The sequence below is a fragment of the Lottia gigantea genome, assembly GCF_000327385.1.
Source record: "Lottia gigantea unplaced genomic scaffold LOTGIsca_6, whole genome shotgun sequence".
NCBI lineage: Eukaryota > Metazoa > Mollusca > Gastropoda > Lottiidae > Lottia > Lottia gigantea.
Genome location: NW_008710049.1, coordinates 4,964,985 through 4,979,230, shown reverse-complemented (window position 1 = coordinate 4,979,230; position 14,246 = coordinate 4,964,985). Strand labels below are relative to the sequence as shown.

General features: G+C 32.1%; 2 protein-coding genes across 2 annotated transcripts; both read right to left on the bottom strand.

The window, feature by feature from the left end:
• Positions 1–1,617: 1,617 nt before the first annotated feature.
• On the bottom strand, positions 1,618–6,554 carry LOTGIDRAFT_154845 (hypothetical protein; the record flags this gene model as incomplete). Its single annotated transcript, XM_009064045.1, has 4 exons — positions 1,618–1,698; positions 3,546–3,742; positions 4,508–4,603; positions 6,113–6,554. 4 exons carry the CDS (start codon positions 6,552–6,554, stop codon positions 1,618–1,620), a joined length of 816 nt encoding a protein of 271 aa, XP_009062293.1.
• Positions 6,555–8,652: 2,098 nt separating this feature from the next.
• Positions 8,653–13,602, bottom strand: LOTGIDRAFT_154844 (hypothetical protein; the record flags this gene model as incomplete). The annotated part of the gene is made up of 6 exons (XM_009064044.1): positions 8,653–9,643; positions 10,081–10,366; positions 10,880–10,924; positions 12,130–12,459; positions 12,684–13,094; positions 13,539–13,602. The coding sequence occupies 6 exons, from the start codon at positions 13,600–13,602 to the stop codon at positions 8,653–8,655; spliced, it is 2,127 nt and encodes a 708-aa protein (XP_009062292.1).
• Positions 13,603–14,246: the final 644 nt, after the last annotated feature.

Here is a 14,246-nt window from a genome sequence, read left to right as displayed (position 1 = left end):
TAAAGGCTATTATTGTTCATTCTAAGACGTGTAAAGCTTATACCGGATAAATTTCGTCTGTTTTACTTTGATAAATTTTGATCTGCCCAAGAGTCACAAATTGATTCTAAATTATACCTAAAATAGCCTGTGTACTATTAGTTAAATTTTAACATTAACAGCAGTGGAATGTTTTAATGAATGCATATTTAGGTTTGACATTTGGCATATGGTGATGAATTTTCTCATTTTTGTTCTGAACATTTTTTCAAGGACTTGTTAATCAATCAGTTGAAATAGAAAAAAAGATAGTTTTCCAGGCAAGGTAATATACGCCCACTGGAAGCTTTGAATTTAGATAAGAATATTAATACATTTGATGTGGACGTATAAAATAAAAACATTTTTCATCTGGTCTTCTCCATCTTATTATAGTTTATTAATCAAAAGAACAAAAATCGTTTGATAGATTTTAAATCAAAGTACTTATCATTAGATTTTGTCCTCATTCTGTGACACGTCTAATATGATTTATATCTCTTATTTCATTTGTGGGCGTTTTGTCTGATATCATGAGAAACGCAGATCAGTTTAAGACCCACGTAAAGTTTGAACACATGCGTGGCGTTATTTTATGCTGAATCTGTTTATCGAATCTGTCTGAAAAGACGAATTTCAATATAATAAAAACTTTCCACCAAAACAAGATAAATAATGCAAATATCAATGAAGTAGCTTTATTGACTCCATACATTGCAAAACCAACATGGGATTTCGGTATTTTGACAATGATGTTCAGGCCTAGTAAATAAAACTGGCCAACTGAAGCTTAACTATGACTAAATTTAATATTTATATCGGTTCACGTTATCTTTTCGCAAGTAGAGTTTTGGTCATATATCATAAAATAATAGTATCAAGAAACATATTGTGGGTTCATATCTTAATCCTTGACAACTGGTAAAGATAGGGTCGACTTGCTGTAAATTAATGCGCCTTTGTGTACCATGCCAATTTTTAGGCACAGGTAATTCGATTAAGACGAGACCAGTCTATGGCGTGGCAATGGTTAACACAATAATTTAGCTTCAATGGTACAAATAGTAGCTAAAAGTAATTTCCACAAAAGGTATATAAACTTACAAGACAAACAGCATGTTGTTTTGTTGTATGTTACACTTTTTTAGTCAAGAAGATTAATTACTATTTCATAATTCGGTATTGAATAAGTTTCATAGTTGGTAATTCTCATTTAATCTGTCATAATCTTTTTATGTTACCATTGTCGATTGTTAATCAATTATTGTCATTGTACAATTTTATTATAAATACGGAATATTATGTTTATGGGCATCTTGGATTGACCAGATCACCTATACAGACGGACAACGCCAATGTATTGTAAATATTGTAACCAGTTATTATAAAACAGTTTCACGTGCTTTTCATAGTTTTAGTGTAATTCCTCACTACTACAATAGCTTCTTCGTCATTTACAGCTGTTTCTTTCCAATTTAACATAAAGTCCAGTGTTGTGTTCGGCATTGTATTTTTATAATATTCTAAACAGAAGGGCCTTATCAGCATTATGATACCATTTTGGAGACAGTACATGTTCTATGTTGCAAAGGAATTTTTCTATAAAACAAAAACACATCGTCCACATAGAAACACTTCCTCTGTTTGGTCTGTGATCCAAACATTTGTTTCATACTTTCCCTGAAATTATAAACAAAACCAATATGTCCATATCACATTATTTTGATATTTTCGATTTTGAATATTGTTGGCAAAAGTTTCATACGTGCACTGTAATGATATCCTCATAATTTCAAAAAACATATTTCTAGGAAACATAATGCGAGGGGCCGAGTAGGGACCATATAATTTTTCAGTGACCTGCAGGTTCATTCTTTCACTATGTAAGTGCCTACTGAAATGTTCCCTCTGTACTACAAACCACCTAAATAACCTCAATCTCGATTAAAGTAGGGCCAAGAATGGGCAATAATCATGAAGTAATGAATTTTATAGAGCGAAACGCAGCTATTGAATGTAGAACAATATTCGGTGTAGTCAATATCATGAATCGTTTTTTTCACAACTCTTGCTTTTCATTTGGTAAAATGTTATATATATCTCCGAATATACATCCCAAATGAATAGTTCGCTCCTTTCTATGTAATGAATTAATCCATCATATGAGCGTAAAATTGCTTTTCCGGTTGGCCGGTTGGTTGGTTTTCAAAACACAGTTATATTGCCACTATACGCCATTCTGCTAATATTATCAAAACATCCACTGTAATATGAATGCCTTGTTTGTTCTCAGGTGGCAGCACGAGGCCATCGAATGTGTGTCACTTAATTTTGTCACTAATTACGTTGGTAAAGCTACATAATAGATGACATTCAATGTTGTGAAAATGTGATCTTGAACAATTGATTGAGGCAATTATGGTTTCAGCACAATTTTACAGTTTAAAAAAGAAAATGGTTGGTTTTTAGAAAATACAGATCAATTTAAGTATGATAAATGAAGATGAGTCTTTATATCATTATGGGAAACACGATGCTGTATCACGTGCCAAACTGTACATTGTGCGATTGTCAACGATAACAAGATCTACATTATTTCCTGAAATAATCAACCTAATATTAATGAGTTCTATTTATATATCAAGAATTTAAATCATATGTAACTAACATTAATCATGACGGAAAAAGCTTGTTGACAGTTCACTCGAAAGGATTTTTAACAGACTTATTACATTGAAAATATCTATAAGAGTTCAAAGTTCAAAATAATTCGACAAAAGGTTTTTGAATTATCGTTTTTGATGTTTATTTTGCAAAATATTTAGAAAATGGATAATATTATGGAAGAGATTCGTTTCTAAAGAATGGAAAGTCAAGAAGACATAGTTGCTAATGATAATAATGCAAAATTCACAATTCATTTTCAAATGTTTGAAAGTACTTTAGCACTTTGTAAAGCGGAAATATGACTTTGTAAAAGTGATGCCTTGTTTACAAGTTAGACTGTGAATATTTTTGGCAACGAATCCCTACCATAGAAAATGTATTGGACAGTATTATATTAAGAATTCAAAAGAATGTAAATAAAATAAAATCAAATATACCAAAATTTACTTTTTCCATTAAATTACAACAAAAAGATATTGATAATGCCAATACGCGTATGTCATGAAAATGTTTTATAGTTTGAAAACACATTGCTATAAAAGTAAGGACAATTGCTGATTTTTTATTATTAATTTGTCGCTTTTTTGAAAAACATGTTTTTACGAATGTGAATATTTCATATAAGAATGTTTTTTTGACACGATAAATTTGATTCCTATTGATATCATTTGATTTATATCGTTGATGTTACGTCTATTAATAAACAGGAAAGCAAATCAGTGGTGCCCTCTCGAGAGTGGGGGTACATATAGAGGCCGACTGGAAAGATAACTGTCAAGGTTGAAATACAAATGGTTTGTGCCCCTCATTTCTTTATAAATCAGAGTTTTGTTATCTGTAACGGGATCAGTGTGACTCACCTTGGGTAGGTAATACGGGATATTCCTATCTTGAACAAAGCTGTGGGGTCCCTTTGCTAAAGGACAAGCAACTAGTCTTTGATCTTCTTCATCTTCGTCATCTTGAGCGAGTTCACACAATTCCCAATGGTTATCGTATAAATCTTTATCATTATATTTCACATCAATATAGAATTCTCCACCAGTTACATTGTATTCTGAAATATATTAACAATAATAATAATAATAATAATAAAAATGATGATGACAGTATTATCCTTATCTAGAATCTTATTAACAGAGGTAATTGTCCTTGGAATCGATGATGATTGTGATGATTATGATGAAGATTATGATGATGATAATGCTAAGATCTTTCATAGAAATCATGTTACCAGAGGTAATTGTCCTTGGAATATAACAAAATGTAATTATATACATAGAGAAATATGATATAAAAATTGGTGAGAAGACATATTACAAATTGACATGATATAAAATTATAAAATGATACAAATTATATGTTTTGTGAGATGAAAAATAAAATGGATCATGGTCGATAAGAGTACAAAGATAAAAATATGTCATATAATAAATGTAAGACAATGTTAAAAGTGCATCAGTTCCTTATGAGGAACTTATTTATTCCACCTGAATGTAACTGGTTAAGGCTATTATTTAAGGTAGTCTAAAGACCTGCTGCTAGTTCCTTACAAAATCGATATAAACTATTGATTTTATGACTTAAAATAATTGTCACATGTAATAAACAAATATTAGTCCCACCTTGGACATAAGGTCCTTAGTTGAAGAATATCAAGAACTCGGTAAGATGCAATAGCACTAGCATTATGTACCTCTCCGAAATACGATATTAGTCAGAGTCCTCTAAAACAAACAGGTTTGTTTATATAACGTAACAAGGTACCAGTACTAGAAAAGTTTTGAATCGGGGTCTCGGAGCATTGTCTGTGTAAACGAACCTGTAGAAAAGTTCATGTGTGTTCTGGCCATGACCCCGCCATATTTAGGATCTGGTAATAACAAAACATGACCAATCAGCAACCGCTTAGACTTTTCTGTAATAAAGCACATACATATTTTCATTATTAACACAGAACAATTGACGTTAAGTAAAGCACAGGTCACAGTTACCAAGACGTTTGGAATTTCGAATGCCATCAAATACGTTTAAAAGTCGGAATGGGCTGGCTTCCTTATCATTGAAAAAGTTTCAATCGGTATTAGTGATGTAGGTTGTTTTTGGTAAAGTGAAAATCACATACATATTATGCAGTAGGCGTTGGAAGTTGCATATCTCTAGCCTGTGAATATAACAAGTGTCAACGTCCATACAGCAAATGTTGTCACAACCCCCTTTGCACGGAGTGGAGATTCCAATCCTACGACAGTATTAAAGTTTATATTTATTATTAAAGGTAGAAAATCAGGAAAATAAGACCACAAATAACTATTTCTATAACTATAACTGATAATGTATATTTTGAATGTCAGAGGTCTTATTAATAGTTTCTTTTCAGCAATTCTATCAAAAATGAAAATTTTGAGTCAAGCCAGCATCAATTATTTTCTTATATCAATTCAGATTACTGCATTTAAAATTGTTGTGTTTTATCATGCTCTCCCTATATACACTTCGCCTAGGTTTGTTTATCTGGGACAGTTCGAACCTTGGTTTGCCCTTGTATGGGCTGTTCTGTGCAGATCTATCAGCTGTTATGAACCTATTGACCTATCTATCAACAAATATTTACCTGACCTTTCACTGATCACACACTATTAGGTTTATATGAGCGGTCTGATGTTTCTTTTTCAACAAATATATTTTCTAAGCTTACTCATCATGAAACTGTATCATATTTCCGTCAGCTTTCAATTTGAAACGGATGTAACCAAGTAGTATTCAGGGTCATTGACGAGTAAAGTTATGGTTCTATTGATGTCCTGTGTTTAAGCATGTTAATGAAACATGTCTGTATTTTGGACCTGTTTTATTAAGGAGGGAATTAACCCTAACTTAGTAGTAACCTACAGAACAAAATACCCAAATCTGCGTTTCAGTCAGATTGATTTCGTAGTGTTATTCAAATTAGTTTAAAGATGGGTTCCCTTATCTTCATTTATAAAAGTGAAAATGCTAATACCTATATGAACAGAATGTAGAGGTAATCTAATGACTTTGAAAAATACCAGTTTTTCTCACATGTCCATAATTAATTCATAATTAGCTCAATTAGAAGAGAATTACCAGCAGAATTCCAATGATCAATTAAGGTCAAAAAGTCCTTTTTTGTTTATCCAGACTGTGCACACACGAGCATTTATGATTGGTTAAAACTCTTAATTATATGCAATAAGAACATAAAGATATGATTAAGAATACATGATAATTCATGAAAAACACCAATTTATCAAATAGTTTGCTTAATTTGACACTAAAAAATAAGGAAACCAATGTTTAATAATTCAAATTTATTTTACACTCTATCCTTAGAAAGTGCCGAGACCGACCACGGCTTCCATAGATGTGACTGAAAATGAAAAAAATGAAAGATTAGGTGTCTCACCACACGAATTGTATATCTCTCCAATAGACACATAATTATTGGCTTTAAGAAAGGTCTGCCAGGTGTCGCGGCCTCGAGACTGTTGTTTGGAAAGATCACTTCGTCCTGATTCACTCGACTCCTGTCCCTTGCTCTCCTCAGCAGTTCGTACAGATTTAATCCCATCTGAATCTTTCAGTTCTGAATTATTATCCGATTTTCTTTTAGACGATTTAAACTTTTTTATTTTTGATAAATAGTCTATAGAATCAGATTCTTGACTTTGAAAAATTTTACTATTCATGCGCAGTAATTCGTCTGTTGGTGGTCGCTGGAAATACGTCACATACAATACAAATGTTAATATCACAATAGTAAACAATATCATTGAACAACATCCTTTTTTACCGATATAGAATTTGTACGGAACCATGGTACTTCCGGTAAGTGACTCCTTTGTCATCCTTTCCTTGAGGTCAAGTGATCTTTTTCCTTGCACCAATTAATATATAATATCTATTGACTATGCATTTCGATGAATACATCCATCAAAAGGACGAAACTAGAGTCGAATTAAGATAATGCACATCCCTGCGTTCAACTGGACCGCTTCTTCTTTCTCGCGATATAAAGTAGTTAAAAATCAGCTGATTGTATACCACTTGTAAGCCAAGTTTATCAGCACGAGATAAACTTTTATTATCATCCACTATTGTGAGTAAAGTCCAGTTGCCTCCTGTGTAAGTTACCAGTATAGAGTTATTAAGAGGCCAATTACATTTGAGCAAACTTCCACTAAACGATGGATCGTCCTTTTAAAAGTAAAATAATTAACATTTCAAATTTGCAACAATTGGTTCTTTCGACATATTGTTGTTTTCTGCAACATCTCATTTACTTAGGTGTCAATCTTTTACTGGTAATATATCAATTGAGATATGAATGTTAGAGAGAATCACCTGATGAAAATGATGATATATATTTATTTCTTTGTTGAGTTTTCTTTTGCCAGTTACAGCAATGATATACAAAAATGTATCTGTTTATCTGCCCACTATGTAAGAACAAGGCTGAAGAAAACAAATGAAAGTGTGAAAAACCCCTCGCCAACACCCCCACCCCCCATTCTTCAATGCGAGAGGCAAAGGTTTTGTACAGTGCAAGTTCTCGTCGTTTTTAAACGACTTGCAAGGTAAAAAATTCTACCTGTTTTACAAATGTGGGTTTTACTTTGGCAAGCAAAAGGTTAGATGTTTGCGAAAATTGCCCTGGACAAAATGTTGATAGCGTCCTCTACATCTTCAAAATAAACAGCTAGATTTCGTCCCTCTATAATGTCTTGTGCAACCAGTTACATTCTTATTTGGTGAGTGACGTAGGTTTAAGACAAAATAATCTCTATTATTCTGATATTCATCAGTCATTAGCTCATAATATACACAAAAATATCATGTACAATAGCAAACACTTTCACTGTTAAAATAGTGCTCAATTCATTAATTTTTAAGGGATATAGAAGACCACTGATAAAATAGTGCTCAGTACATCAATTGTAGAGCGATATAGAAATACCACTGTTAAATTACATCAATTATAGTACAATAAAGAAATACCACTGTTAAAATAGTACTCAATACATCAATTGTAGAGCGATATAGAAATACTACTGTTAAAATAGCGCTCAATACATCAATTGTAGAGCGATATAGAAATACTACTGTTAAAATAGTGCTTAATGCATCAATTGTACAGAGCTATGTAGAAATATTCACTCTTAAATTAGTGCTCAATACATTAATTGTAGAGCGATATAGAAATACCACTGTTAAAATATTGCTCGATACATCAATTGTAGAGCGATATAAAAATACATGTACCACTTTTCAATTAGTGCATCAATTGTAAAGCGTTATGGAAATATTCGTTATTAAAATAGTGCTCAATACATCAATTGTAGTTAAATATACAAAAATATTACTATAAAAATACATAAATACAGAGATAATAAACATAATGTTGTTATTTGTTAAAAGGGAAATATTATGATCATGGGAGACGGAAACTGTGAAGTGTATATCACCGATGAATTTCACAGTTAAGACAGTAAGATTATAGCAACACGCCTAACTATATTGTTTAAAGAAAATACCCGTCAGAATCAAATATGAAGTTCATCTCCACTTATACAAGACTATGCAATGTTCTATTATAAGCTCCAGTGTCAAAAACACACGAATTCTGATTAAGACCTTTCTCTTAATGGCCAATTATTCATTTGTTATTTCATTAACATTGTGGAGTTCATTTTGGTTTTTTACATTTAGGATAACATTTTAAAACATGGTAACGATAATGTTCATTTTAAACTCTGCTTTTAGACCAAAATATTAAAAAAAAAAATACCAAATAAATAGACATTTACTGACACTTCAAATCACGGACCCAGTAAATTACATTATATAATGGTTAGAATATTAATTTCACAAGTATGAACAAAATATATAAAACTTTTCAAATTATCAATTGAATTACATGCTCAGTAATAAATGTAAATTTAGAGTTTAAACGATAGTATTTTCTAAATGATTATAAGTATCTTCAATTTCATCTTTATACAGACTATTCGCTCCAACAGAGTTGTCGGCCTTTAATTGTTGGTTCAAATCTACATTTTCATAGAAATCGCCAGCCGTTAGTAAATCAGCAGATTTGGGTAACTTATCTTTCATTCGCGGTGAAGGTTTTGGTGTCTTCACTTTTGGTATATCTGGAATATGACTGTAGGTATTCTCTCTATCTACAGGTGAATCCATAATCACAAGTCTGTCGTCGATGTGGTCATACTTGCCCTGAATGGATTTAGGAACTTTTTGAATTCTGTTCATTTCAATATGACTGTATTCGTCCGCTGAGGGATTTAAGTTGACCTGTGGATTATTAAGGTCCTTTGGCTGGTTTTGGTTTAATGTAACGATGGGAACACCATCAGTAGAATTCTGGTTATACCGAATTGGCTTCAGTTTGGCAATTGGTTTCATGTAGTTCCCAGACGGTACTTTATTCCTGGCTGTAATCGGTTCAATATTATCACCAATATGGTTGTATGTGTCCTCCATGAGGTCGTCGGTATTTGAGACGATTGTAGGTGTCGAGTTCGACTCTTTCTGTTCTTGCGTTACTGGTTTCTGATTCTCTTCGTTTATTTTTCTTGGTTCAATATACAGCTCATTCGCTTCTGGTTTCTGGAAAGCATCAGTTTCCACAGTAGGTTTGGAATCATCTTGAGCATCAGCTTCTAACTCCAAATAAAGATTCGGAGAAGCTATTGTATTCGCATTTGGGCTCTTGTCAGCTCCTTGTTGAGCGTTAAGTTTCGGCGAATGTTGACCACTGTGTTTGGCTTTTGAATTTTCTGGTTGTTTGTCTGATGTGTTCGTTTCTTTGGAAAGATCCAGATCAACATAGTTATAATGTGCATAGTCACCAGCATTACCCTGAGAAGACACCGGTTGCTGTTCTTCTTTTCTAACGTTTTTCAATTGTCTTCGTTTTCTGAAAAATATTTGATGCACTTTATCTAAAAGAATTAAGAATTAAGATATTCAGTATTATTGTTATATGTAATATTATATGCAATATGGTACTGGCGTGGCCACCCTATACAGTTTGCATTGGTTTTGAGTTTATATCATTAGAATGTCAAACTCGCAAATGGCTGAAAATGATCTGATTTTAATCATTTTCGGTTATACATCATACGGTGAACTCTATGAGGTGTTTATCATGCTGATAATAACAATCCGTATAAGCAAGACAATTCCGTTAATCAAAATCTCGTTCAAAGTATGGAAAAATTGAGAGTAATTAAAACACCTCTACTTTCTATTCTATAAGTATTAGCATTTTTATTTTCATAAATGAAAATAAGGGAACCCATCTTTAAAAATATTTTTTAAAATTATTAAAACTATTAAAATATTCTATCTTACCTGACTAAACAATATATTCCAATGCCTAGAATTACTAGAATTATTATAGTAGCTATTATTCCACCAAACATAGCATTAGTTTGGTTTAGTTTCTCTTCGTATTCAGCCTTAGATATAACGTCAACGTTATTCAAACTTTGATTAGACGCACCGCGGCCACTGTTTAGATTTGTGGTTGATGAATCTGTTAAAGCTCGAGAATGATGTGATGTTGAAGTCGGAGATACATGGTCACTGTTCAGAGCTGTAGTTGTTGTAAGATTGGATGATTTAGTAGAAACGGGTTCTAGAAATTAAATGGATTATTTGGTCACATTTAGGTTTCCATTCTCTAACAATATTGAATAAATAGAACTAGAAAATAATTGTTATCAAAGAATATGTTACACCAATTATTGTATTAATAACTGTATCATTTCCAATATTTCTACATTCTTAAACTATACGAACAGTGGCGGAACCACGTCCGAAGGGGGCGGGGGGGGGGGGGGAGATTGTCCGAATCTCTAACCTAGCTATGAGATTTTTGCCCGTAAAACTTTATTTCGGGGTTGCGAGGGGGGCGACTGCTTTAGCTCCGCCACTGTATAGGAACCCTCTAAATGTTTTCCATTGTTCATATTTATCATTATACCATCACTTTTTTATTCGCCTTATTCAACTTCGCCCTTCGATAGTATTTTTCACGGTAAATATTCTATTCGTAAATTTAAGTGCTTGGGAACCATTATTTAGGATAACGATATATTAGTAGTATATTTATTAGAATAATGTATATATATATATATATAAATCTTACCTGAAATTTCTGTACAGCCTGTACAGTTTATATTTAAATCATCTCCTGAATATGAAAATTAATACAGTCAAGTAACCTAATTTCGTGCTATCCTATTTTTCGTGCATTTTCGGAAAGGATGAATAATTAACATGTGCGACCTTGCGTGACCTGTGCATTTGCTTGTTTTGATAAACATGGGTTATCTGTACAATGTCAGATAGTAGAATGAATCTAGTAGTTTCAAGCAAGGTAAAATGTATTAATGTATACTTTGACAAATACAAAATGGCGGATTTCAGTTATTACCAAACGTCACAATTTTTTATTGGCAGATTTTCCTTATAATCCCTAGCTGTAATCGGAATTCCAAGTGTCGTCTGCTAGAATGTAGTCACGTGATCAACTAGCGGATTCCGTGTCAGCAGAAAAATTCTATGTAACACAAAGCGGGCCATATTCTTATGTTGTTTCAATGACTTTTAGCAATAAATCACGCTACGTATCATATTTTGTCAGTCACTATTTTTTTTTTAAATCGTGGTTCTTTGAAGGAATTGTCACTAGTTCTAATAATTGATATTAAAGATAAATACTAAGAGAAGTTAATTATACCACCCGGTATCCATACAACGTGTTTTTCTAGACTTATTTATAGATCAAACATTGTACACGAAAATAGGTGACACATTTTGCCGCCGTTGTCGAGTTGGTTACTCATGAAATATGGATCAGTGAGTGAGGGATTCATAAAGAAAATCGAACAAACCAATTTTAATTATTTTGTTGAATATCTGAGGAAACATCTAAGACATAAAAAAAAAATTCCGTTTTTTAAACTTTGACGAAATTCGATGTTGAATCCTTATATGCACGAAAATAGTTCTAATATAATTCTATATATATGATTCAAATAAAGCATTAGCCATTCTGACAGCAGAAAACCGCATTTGTCGCGCACAGAACAATATTTTCTGTGACCATGTATACATTTTATGATATTTTCTGTCAAAAACAAGCCAGACAGGTTAATGTGTTTTAGATGGGAGTGACCAGAATTTACAAAGTTGATTTAGTTCCATACATGCCCATCGAATGTAGATGACCTGCTTTCAGTCAAATCAGGATGCATAATTACAGTCAAGGAATCTATTATTTGCATCATGAGATCATTTTGAATGTTACTTTTTCAAGGGTGGCTCAGAGTTTTCATGTCATAATATATACGATATATTCACACGCTGTTTATCTTCTAAATGCTGACAACCTACCGTGAACTTTAAAAAACACTACTTCATCACCAGTAACTGTCATATTTCTTATTTTAATGTTCAGGACATTACTTTGAATATTCTGTGGTGTGGTATATAACTGTACATTCTCTTCTGTACAACTTATAAGCTGTGTATTAGGTAATATATTAAACTTGTTACAGATATTATCACCATGGAGATAAAATATTATAACTGTAAGATTTCCTGAATTTTTATATACAGAGCAATCACAATCTATAGTTTTATTGATATAATCAAGTCCTTTAAAATAAAACACAGGGTTTGAAAGTCTTTTTGTAATTGGCATTGAAATATTCTGAATATTACCTGAAAGACAAAACAAGTTATAAAAACTGCATCATTTGGTTGTTGGTTTTTCTTATAATGTTTCTCGAAAAATTGCTAACATACAATATATTACCAATCTGATAAAATAAACTGCTTCACCCCCCTCTCGTAAAATAAAACGATTTAAATCAGATTAACAAAAACTTGACGAAATTCAAAAAATGAAATAGAGATCTTATTCATCATCCATGACAATAACTTACTTTCACAAACATAAGGATATCTGACCAATTTAACATTAATCTCTCCGAAAGTTCCCTCTTTTACTGGGTTTATTATTATTGTACAAGTATTCTGTAAGGTACAGTTTCTATAGACTTCTACACGATCTGTATATGTTGTCATCACATTATAATCACTTAATCCACTATTACAATAATCCTGTCCATCTCTAATCAAAATACATGACTTAGAGGTATCATGATCATACGGTTTAGACTTTATTTGATTATAATTAAACTCCATTCTGATGACTTCATTCTCTTTACAGCTCAGTGTATGTTCTGTTAGTCCAGTCTCAAAACATCCACATACAACACAGTAATCAGGATCAACATAGGAATATCTCGTGTTACCAGTACTATAATATCTCTGTGTATATGAAACTTTTGTAGCTTAAAAGTCAAATACAAAAGTCTAATACAAATTTAAGTATGCAAATAAAATATATAAGATGCTATGCTTGACAAAATATTATCTGCAGATAAAACGTAACAATTCAGGACGATACAAATCCATAGATATGTATAGATCTTATGATATAATTCGAGCCGGCTATCATTTTAAACATTATATAAACATATAAACATATGAACATTATAACATTATAACATTATAACATTAATATTTGTACTAAGCATTAAATTTAAACAGGTCTGAGGTTTACGTTCGAAGCAGTCTCGGTTTGAATAACTAAACAATGATCATAACTACTAAACTTAATGTTCCTTTGGTATTTCCCTTCAGCAATATGGCTATCAAGATGGATAGATATTATTGAAAATATCATTACTTAACTGTATTTCTTGTGTTTAGTTAGCTGATAAACAATCTCTTACCTTGTATGAAGAAACATATCAAAATCAAAAACAACATTTTAGGTTCAACTTTTAAGTTCCCCATAATTCCACTGAGACGTTCTACACTACAAATTTATGATATGTTTAATAGTGAAATAATGTTCAATGATTATAGAAAGATCTGTTCTTTCACAAAATTGTTACCTATTAGAAATGATTAGCTGAAGTTATTAAGGAAAATCTGCTCACAAAAAAAATTCACATCCTTAATAACACGAATATAAATATGATTAGCGATTAAATATCAAAATTCTTTTATACTATAGTACACATTAAGTCACACTTCATAAATATTAACCTTAAATATAACAGTCCTTTTCTGTCCTCATTGTCAATTGTAGGTAGGTGTTCAGATACAAGGGCATGTTCCCAAGTGGGCACATTTGCAATTTCTTTGGAGACATTTGATGTGTTACAGGTTATGAAAAACGCCAAATCAACAACACTATATATACAACATCTCCTATGACTACAATATATACGGCCTTGACCAACACTGTCTCTGAGTACTCGAATAAATATTGGCAGCATCTATACTACCTGAGACCGTGCCTGGTATTCAATTCTTGTCTCACTTTTGATAACCAGGGACGTTTTCATGCTGATACGATTTGAGGACACATACAACACCAGGTTGACAACCACTGGTTGAAAACGAAGTAAGTGTAATGTGTGCTCAATATCATC